Source organism: Scophthalmus maximus, chromosome 6, assembly GCF_022379125.1.
Source record: "Scophthalmus maximus strain ysfricsl-2021 chromosome 6, ASM2237912v1, whole genome shotgun sequence".
In the NCBI taxonomy this organism is placed as follows: Eukaryota; Metazoa; Chordata; class Actinopteri; order Pleuronectiformes; family Scophthalmidae; genus Scophthalmus; species Scophthalmus maximus.
In genome coordinates this window covers 26392120-26402062 of record NC_061520.1, presented here as the reverse complement: position 1 = coordinate 26402062, position 9943 = coordinate 26392120, and the positions used below count along the sequence as shown (strand labels likewise).

At 42.4% G+C, this 9943-nt stretch overlaps 1 protein-coding gene across 3 annotated transcripts in view; it reads right to left on the bottom strand.

The window, feature by feature from the left end:
* Nucleotides 1–4063: 4063 nt before the first annotated feature.
* Nucleotides 4064–9943, bottom strand: part of hdac11 (histone deacetylase 11) — a 28133-nt gene continuing 22253 nt past the window's right edge. For 2 of the 3 annotated variants that reach the window (XM_035631928.2, XM_035631927.2), the window contains exon 11: nt 4064–8331. In XM_035631928.2, coding sequence (XP_035487821.1) covers nt 8089–8331 — 243 coding nt within the window. In that variant the 3' untranslated portion in view covers nt 4064–8088. The remainder of the gene's footprint in view (nt 8332–9943) is intronic. The other variant, XM_035631929.2, reaches the window with a different exon arrangement.

Sequence of the window (9943 nt, the reverse complement as noted above, 5' to 3'; positions counted from 1 at the left end):
TGCAAACCCCCACCCCCAACCCAGGCACATCGTACACACGCACTCAGACATTCTAGTCTTCAACCAAAACTCCACAATCGCTTTTGGCAGAAAGCTCGAGGCATGGAGCCTCGTTAATGAGTTTCTGACCATGGTGTAGCTGCAGTCGCCTGTACATCGCCCTTCAATCACAGATATCCTTGGGGGGGCCCTCTCAGCTTGGGGGCCCCTGGAAAACTCCTCCTTTGCCTACCCTGTTTGATAGACCGTCTGATATCATCATCCATGAAGCCATGCTGCTAGAGCATGGCTAAGAAATATGGTCAAACCTAAATTTCCGATAATGCAACTCAACATGATGTTTCATTAGAACCTCCCAAATACCCACCTCTTCCAAACCCCAAACCTCCAGGGCACACTCCAATTCTTCCATTCTCAAATCCTCCAAAGCCCTAGAAGATATTATACAACTTTTTAACACAGGCTGCTTGTTACCAGTAAACATGCCTCATTCACCCTGTTGGTCTTCTGTGCTTGAACATCTCCCTGTTCAGAGGTTTCATTAACTTGTTGCAATGTTGTTTTCTCCAGTGCCAATGTTCAGTTGACCCCGCTAACTGTCAACTGTTTTTACCCCTCTTGCCTCGGTTCATCTGGAGAGGTGAGAACATCCCAATCGAAGCAGACAGACGACAGACTAGCAATCTGCAGTCTCGGCTTCGGTCCAGCGGAACCGCTAGAGCAGTTCATCTGAGGGTAAGAAGCCGTCCAGGAGCCAGGCAAACAGCCAGGGAATCATGTTTAATGAAGCTCACTACAAGGGCCTTTTGTTTCAACACCATAGTTGCCTGAAATGATGTTGTCGCGCCACATGTCTGTCTGTCAATAGAGTAACTATAACAAAAATACCGCAGACTCACAGACTTTATTTAGGAGCCTCCCAATAAATAACCCGCAGAGTTCACATTAACATCGCCTCTTGTGTAAAGCCAAGTAAGATGTTACTTACACATGCACTAATTACTACATTGACCAGCCTTATTAATGAGATCATTAGTACAACTGCCTCTTTTTCATATACCATGGTGATTGGAAGGCAATCAGGAGCTAGAGCAAGTGTCTCCGGCTTCAACATACCTCAAAACATACGTTGTTGTTTGTGAATTAATTCTGTTCAAGAGCAAAACAACAGCCCAAAATAAAAACATGCGTAATCAACCACTGACAGATGAGTTGCTTATCATTTTAACAGTAGAGACCATATTTTCTTTGTCAGCACAGCTGCTTGTTATGATTGATATTTTTTCCCAATTAAAAGCTGAATTCTGCCACTGGACTGCTTTGTCCCTAAAATACACTTTGCTTGTCAGCTCTGAAATTAAAACAACACAAACCTGCAGGAAAGTTCAAACCCTCACACCTATTGTTCTCCCACATATCTTTTGCTTGATTACTGTAGACTTCTTCTCAGTGTGTGGGGTTGACTGATATCTCTTGTGTCCACAACTGTCCAGTTTTCAACATGAGAATGTAGTCTACTGATTTCTACCGTCTTAGTGTTTGGTGACATTGATCATACCTTGTGTAGCAGACTCAAATTAAACCCTTATAGTTAGACTAGTGTACAATCACTGTGAGTGTTGGACTCGGAATAAAAATAAAATTGTTTGTACAGAATGGTCTACAAATGCAGATGATGTGGTCCTGATGGCACCATCGGTCAGTGACCTTCAGCACTCACTGGATCGGTTCAAAGCCGAGTGAAGCGGCTGGGATGAAGATCAGCATCTCTAAATCTGAGGCCATGGCTCTCAGCAGGAAACCGGTGGATTGTTAACTCCGGGTAGGGAATGAGCCCTTACCCCAAGTTAAGGAGTTCACGTACCTTGGGGTCTTGTTTGCGAGTGAGGGGACAATGGAACGTGAGATTGGCCGGAGAATCGGAGCAGGGGGGACGGTATTGCGACCGCTTTGCCGCACCGTTGTGACAAAAACAGAGTTGAGCCAGAAGGCAAAGCTCTCGATCTACCAGTCAATCTTCGTTCCTACCCTCACCTATGGTCATGACCAAAAAAAAATAGATCGTGGGTACAAGACGCCGAATGGCGTCTCCCTTAGAGATAGGATGAGAAGCTCAGTCATCTGTGAGGAACTTGGAGTAGAGCCGCTGCTCCTTTGTGTAGAAAGTAGCCATTTGAGGTGGCTCGGGCAAAGAAGCCCCCTGGGAGCCTCCCTAGGGAGGTGTTCCAGGCACGTCCAGCTGGGAGGAGACCTTCAGGGAACACCCAGGACTAGGTGGAGAGATTATATCTCCACACTGGCCTGGGAACGCCTCGGAATCCCCCAGTCAGAGCTGGTAAATGTGGCCCGGGAAAGGGAAGTTTGGGGTCCCCTACTGGAGCTGCTACCCCCACGACCCGAGCGGCTGAAGATGACGATGATTTTGATGGTCTACAAAATGTGCACTGTCCTTTCACTCCTGTATTTTGGTCCTTTCTATTTTGATTCTCCATCTATCACTATCTCCAGCAGTGCTCAGGATTTCTTCTCCACCGGCTGACTGCAGCCAAATCCATTCCAATGTGCACTGTCATGATCAGGGGCTCTGTTCGAAGAAGCAAAATAAATGATTGCAAATGTTCCACGTGGAGGTCAACTTTGGTGAAAATACGAATAGCAAGTTGTCTTGAAAAGTGTTGACACCGATATGTCTGTGAAAGGCTCATGTCGGCCAATTTAATTGGTCCTTACAGGAAAATCTGTCGGGCTTTAGTTGTGATTCATCCTGGGAGTCAGTTCATTCAATAGTTGTGCCAGATCAAAACCATAAACGCTTACCTTTTTCTAAAGGGAAAGTCAGGGAGCCTCCAGTCATTAGGAGAGCGACCCACCAAGTAGTTGTTAAGATATTTCAGAGTGAACCAGTGTTGGACAGCCTGTCAAACCAGAATCACCATCAATCGAGCTGTGCTGCTTGCGTAGCCGAAAAGCTTAAATAAGCAGCAGATCCGTGTCTCTGGAGATGTGTTCAGAGAATCTAAGCTGCTATTAGCCTCTTTGACTGTATTGGAGGTAGCGTACCTCTTCCTCTCTCAGTTTGAATGGCAGGCTTTTCTTTTTTTCTTTTTAACTTATAGTCTCCAAGATGAAAAACTAATTTTCTCAGACTTGGCAAATGTGCCATCGATGTCTGTTTTTTTAAATACAGCGAGGAACCTTTGTGAGCAGTAAAACTGATTTGATATGCACAATTGTTGTGGTTCTATTTAAGTACATGAGAAATAGTTGATTTATGCCACAGTACGTTATATACTGTGTCATCACCATGCGTATGAGGAGACAGTGAAAAGACCAAGTAAAGACAGTTGAGAACAAACTTGTTTAATAGAAGAGATTTGCCTCGGTAATGAGGAGGGAATAATGGCAGCTTTAATGATTCCCATTAGTGATTCAATACAGTACATTGATTGTCATTAGTGCCTTGAGTTTGGGGAGTTGTCATAACTCCCAGCACGGCACACTGCCCAACTTTAATTTGAGCTGTGGTTCAAATCGGGACAAATGGAAGCACCTGTACTGTATATGAGTGTGCAGAAACTTTAAAGGTGCCACCTCACAAGCAGATATATATTATTCTACGTTGAGTGTATTAGTTTGCAGAGCAATACGAGCATTTTAAATCCCGTTTTGTTTATGACCATGTTTACTTGGTTCCATTTTTCTTCCTCCCTGCTGTTTTCGGCACATTACTGTTTCTGCCGCCCATTGATCAGTGGAATGAAAGCATGTGAATGAAGTAAACCAAGACACGCTCATTTAATAAAAACGGTTCCATCACTGTACAATAATGATGGTCTGAAAGACGGGTAATAAAATGACCTAAATCCCAGCAGTGGGATGCATCAGTGAAGCTTACAGACATGGGGAATTTACTGAGTAGATGGAGTGTTGGATTGTCATGACATCATTTGGGGCAAGGCTTCAGGAACACCCAAATGGGACAAGCAGTACTCAGCGGAAAATGACACTTTTAGCACCAACAGTTCAAAGCAAATTTAAAGAAAAAAAGAAAATGGACCCTTTGTTATTAAAGGATTTACTGATGTATTTATTGTGTCATTATGAATGCATAGACAGTTTTTAATGTCAGCACAACCCACACAAAATTGACAGTACAGCTTTGAAGACATCAACGTTATTCTTGGCATGCAGGGTGGAAGGTGATGTTTTCTGAGTCCTAATTAAAGGTAGACTGCACTAAACATTTTCGGCAGCATATTAAAGCAGCAGCACCAGATCAAAGGCTTTAGCCAATTAGCACTGACACCGTTAATATGGCACAGTTTTCATTATGAATGTGTCACAGCCAACATGGTTGCTCAAAGATCGGCATTTTAATCCTCCTTTAGTCATACCTTGCGTTACTTTAAAAAAAAAAAAAGAACACTAAACAGTAGAATGGAGCCAGAGCAGCAGAAGATAATGAATGTAAAATTACACTAGAAAATCATCGCAGCAGCCCCTGCCAGCTGCCACTTCAGGTCCACTCAGCTGCAAGACAGAAAAACACGTCTGACGTAACAGCAGCCCACAGAGGACATGGTTTTGTCAGTGAATGTACTCTTTGGCCACATTCACAGTATCATAAACATGTCTTTTTAATTTGGTCTTTTCCAATTCTTTTCCCTAAGCTTTCTAACCTGTCCAAACACAGGATTTATCGGACGTCTACAAGTCTGTCCGTACATGTATTTCACAACTAGAGGTGCAACCGTCCCTCCTTCTACAACCACTGTCCTCCCTCGGGTTGTTGCTCTGTAATTTGGGGGGGGGGGGGGGGGGGGGGGGGGGGGGGGGGGGTTGCTATGGCTAAAGTCGATCTATAGACAAAGATCAGAATTAAAAACATCATTGACGGAGCACGGCAGAGAAAGGCTAAAGTGCTGCGGAACTGTTGAAAGCTTTTGATACTTCATGTGTTTGGCTTGTGATGAATGAAAATCTAGGATTTACAATCTATTTTTTTTCCATTATTATAGCTTTGATGATCATTGTTGCTGTTTTTGATAACTTTGTACAAAGAGACAATTGCTGCCAACCTGGGAACATGACATCTGATGCCGTGAGAAACATAAGATATTCAGACTGTGACACACGTCTTAACTACGCCAACAGTGTAACCAGACTAAAACCACTTCATTTGGTTTTTAAACAAAAGTGGAAGCAGCTGAAATACCAGAGAGAAGTTGGACTGTAACCATGGATGTTTTTAACACATAGTTTGGTAAGAACTTTAATTAATATGGTGAAGATTGGTTAACTTTTAGGATTATCAGACTTCTTTCTTTCCAATTTATTCTTTCAGTCTGACACTCTTCACTTTCTGTTATTGAGGGACATTAAAAAATATTTATATTTTTAGCCTAACCAATAAATAGTGAGTTTGCAGTGTCTGCGCTGCTGATGTTATTTTCACTTCACCTGGAAGCTGTAGCAGATGGTTGCTAGGAGTAGTTGTTATGCTTTTCACAACTTTCATGAAGGTTGCTAGGTAGCAAACTGGATTCCCATTCTAAATCTTGCAGTCAGTTGAGCGCAGCACCACCTAAAATCACTGATCAATTTAGTCATGTTGTCGCAAATTCAGAGGCCTGGAACCACAAAATCCCTCAGAATATCTGGACGCTTGTGTTTTTTTGTCCTTGAGGTTTGTTATTTCAAAGGTGACATATTATTACAAAAAAAGTGTTTGTATTATTTATGTGTATCCAGGGTGCAATTTGTGAAAAAACAGAGGGGATGATAATTCGATCTGGTGCCACGGGTGGCTTCGAAATCCCCGACCATCGGCATAGGAGGCGAACTCACAACCAAGGGAGCTAAAACTCATCGTTCTATCTTACTATAGACTGTTCACGTTACAGCTCTTTACCTCGTTAAAAAATAATGTAATAATGTATTTCATATGGTCTATTGGTGAAGTATCATTGATCACTTTGAGGGGGGACAAAAATGATTCACATGAAGTGAAATCCTGAGCACTGAGGTTTATCAGGAGGGCGGGGCTAAATGAAATCCAGGCATTTTTAGACAGAGGGGGAAAAGGGGGAGCAGCAGGAATGGGCAGTATAAGGGAAACTGATGTCTAAACATTTGAGCATGTAAACCTTTTCAAGTAGTAACCCAGATTAAAAGTATGAACTGAACATGAGCATTGTATGTCACCTTTAAAGATATTGCCACATTCTCAGATTTAAACAAGTGACTTGACAAACAAAACGTCATTATAAGCATATCAACCGCAATGAGCACAGTTGTTAAAAGTTTAACTCCCTCTCTCTCTCTGTCTCCTGTCTATTAACATGAACGAGTTGATATCAGTATTTTATGTACTGTACAAGGAAAGGATGAACACACACGTTTGATGGTAATAATTTAGTGTATTTTGGAAGCAGTAAAATTGTTCCAGCTGCTGCATTAATCATATTGGTCCAAAATCTTTAAACTGTCTACTTTGTCTCCTTTTTGGGCAACTGCTGTGTGGGTAAACATCATTAGAGCAGCTCTGAATGACTCACTACAGCAAATTAATCTCAAAACAAAGCCATGAAAACGCTGCAGCAGACGGGTCTGCTCTATAATCACTGAGGACGTTCAGATTTTGGACTTTGATGTCCGGACGACAGGAACACACTGTGAAAAGAACTTCTATTTTTCAGAAGCTCAGGAAAAGTTGGTGAACTTTCTTTTTGACATTTACCAGTTAAAGTGCAAAGAGTCACATGTTTTAGTGTAATGGTGCGTTCACACCGGACACGACAAATTACTGTGTGAGTAGATTACATACAGAGTCAATGCAAAGACGCGACTAGACGCAGATTTTCGCGTCAGTGGGTCGGGCGACGCGAATGGCACAAGTAGCTTCAGTCGCTTCAATCGCTCGAGCTGAAGTATTTGAACCCGAGCGAAAGATTCGCCAATTAGCGTTGAGATCCTCCCTCCGTCACTGTCGTCAGAAGTCCTGTCATTGTATCATGAATGGAGGATCACTACTGTCGCTGTGTGTGAGCAGCCCGACAGGGTTGCTATTTGCGTCATTACCGGTGAGGAAGGCGAGGGCTCGGCACTAAGTGAACGAGGAAGTTGGACACTAACTAGTAAGTTAGCCCAACCACTTTGCTTTGCGTGGCCATCGGCCTTCCTGTCTGCCCTTTATTTCCTTCAACAGTTCATGTTAACGCGTGATTGTTCAGATGAGATTTGTCGGAGAAAGTGGAAGGAAATTTTTGCACGAATAACTAAATGTTTGCTTGCGAAAAATTCGCATCGCATCCGGTGTGAACGCAGAATCAGAGACAAAAAAAACGACAACTCTATAAGTACCTATGACAAAATCATACTGATCTCCCTGTAAACATCAACTGATCAGAGATCAGAGTGGATTTAAAGCTTGAGAGCATTAGAAAAAAAAAAGTTAAGGGTTGAACATGTTTATAAAACACCATAACTCCCAATTTATACTAGAAATGATTAAACAAAATTCTAATAAGGGCTAAAGAGAACATTAGCTTCTGTAAGAAGGTTAAATCACCATTAAATCATGTTTGGTAGTTTGGCACTATTCACAAGCACTTGTTCTTATTTTTCGCCTCAAAACCACAAACTGAGATGGAGGATAATTAATATCCCATGGTTTCTGCAAGAACTTCAGGCCTTTGTGCCGTTTCATGGACTGTTCATATATTCACATCCCTCACAGACTACATGATTACATTTCCTGAGATGAAAGAATGCCTCTCTAAAACACAACCCTGAGCATTCATTAAACATAAACCCATCGTTCTCCATCCCATTAAAATTGAAACTCTCTTTTTGTGTCATGTGAGAGCTTAAGTGAATCTTACTTAGTACTTACTTAAGACCCAATTATTCCCTTTTAATAATCACCAACTTTTACATAAAAAATTAAAAAAATTAACAATGCTTGTGAACTTTTTGTTGTACATGTGCAAACGCGCATATTTCCTCACACTATCACTGCTACTGTCAGGTACAAAGTTAGTTTGCCGCCTTCAAATTTAACAGCTGCAGAGGTCGCCGACGCGAGCGTCAGATAGCAGTGAATTTTGACCCTGCAGGGCCAGAGTTGCACATCACACTGCTAACTGGCGATGACGACCCTTCCCCCACCAGAGCCTCTGCTCCGATCAGGCCCTGCTGGTGCAAGTTGAGAATGGAGTCGGCGATGATGCGGGCTGTTTTTTTCTGGTACCCGCCGGATGTCACCATGAGTATAGGGATGCCCCGTCGCCTCGCAGCCCTGAACACTATCTCATCTCTCTTCACAATGCCCTGGCAAAGAGGAGCGGAGAAAAGCTGTCAGTCCATCGGCCGCTTCAGATAGTGCTTAAAATGTCTGAGAATTCTGTGAAAACTGCTGGCTAACGTTTCCATCTGCAGTGCCTGCCTCCCCTGAGGAGGGAGGGGAGGCCTGCTCGTTCCCATATCTCACTTGCTCCACTGTGGAGCATTAAGCCTCTTAGGGTGACACATAAGGGAGGGACTGAGAAGAAACACACACACCCGTTTGTCTGGGGACTGAGAGCGGGGAACAGCATGTGTCAAAAATGTTGAATATTATGGAGCAATTTGTAGCGCGAGCGCCGATTTTTGAAACACTGTTAGGCATGGCAGGACTGTTCAACCAGAATTTTAAACGACTATTATTAAAGCTGCGGTGACCAAGACTTTTCTTTTCAGGCCATTTAACAAGCCTCAATCAAAAATTAGCTCCGGAGCACACAGCGGTGCACTGTCCCCACTAACACCTTCTGCAAATTCACCTTATTTGCTTTATTATTTTCTGGGAGCTGCAGGATCACAGGACATCTCTGCTATGTGGAAAGTAATAAACAGGGTTCTTACACATTTTAACTTTCAAAATTTCATACTTTTTCCAGACTAAAATTTCCAGACTTCTCTGTAGATTTTTCAGACCACATTTGAAATCCGAGTAAAAAATAGCTTGATATTTATTCAGTAAATATTATTATATAAATAAATAATTATTAACATACATACTACAATGTACATATTACATTCTGACTGGGTACGCTATCATGTTGCACTTCATACACAGAAGGTCACGGTTTCTCCAGAAAGTTGATTGTGATGTTCATGTGCGGATTGATATTGAAATATTGATACTTCCAATCCCGACGTTACCTGTCCTAGGACTGATTCTCAAATTAAAATATTGATATTTAAACGCAGTTACTTGGGGTAAATGTGTATTTTATCATCAACAGGGGAAATAACAGAACAAACTTACTAGCTGTCACCAGGATCATCTAATAGTGTCCAGTTCATAGTCACATGTGAACTATGACTTAGTAGATACCGTAGTGTTGCTTTTGCGACGTTTATCACTGACCGTGGGAAAATGTTTCACGAGACTAGAGAGATGGACACGGATCGTTATTATTCTAAAATCTTTGGATTCACGTCTGTTTAAACTTCAGTCATACTCTCTTTTTTTTTCCAGACTTATCAAGACCTGGAAATTACTCAAATCAAATTCCATACTTCTTCATACTGCGTAAGAACCCTGAATATATCCAAAGTGGCCCATTCGGATCGGCTTTCCGAACGCGCTCACATTTCCTGACGTGAAGTGCTTGAGTGACCCGACCCAGCTGAGCCTGCCAGTTATATGTGCAGACATTTTCTTTTCCCCCTGCCATTACAGCAGAGCAGATAAACATAGTCAATGTTAGCCTTTAAGTGGATTTCTGAGGAGTACACGGCGAAGTAGACTAATCCTAACATACTCTGCTCACTTACTCTTCAACAAGAAACAAACGGGGGCATTGTAACACGCACCGTGCAGATTGGTGCCACTTCCAATGGTGCAAGGTTCAGGAACCTTTCCAACAACAGCCCTGCAGTAAATCCTTTCATAAAG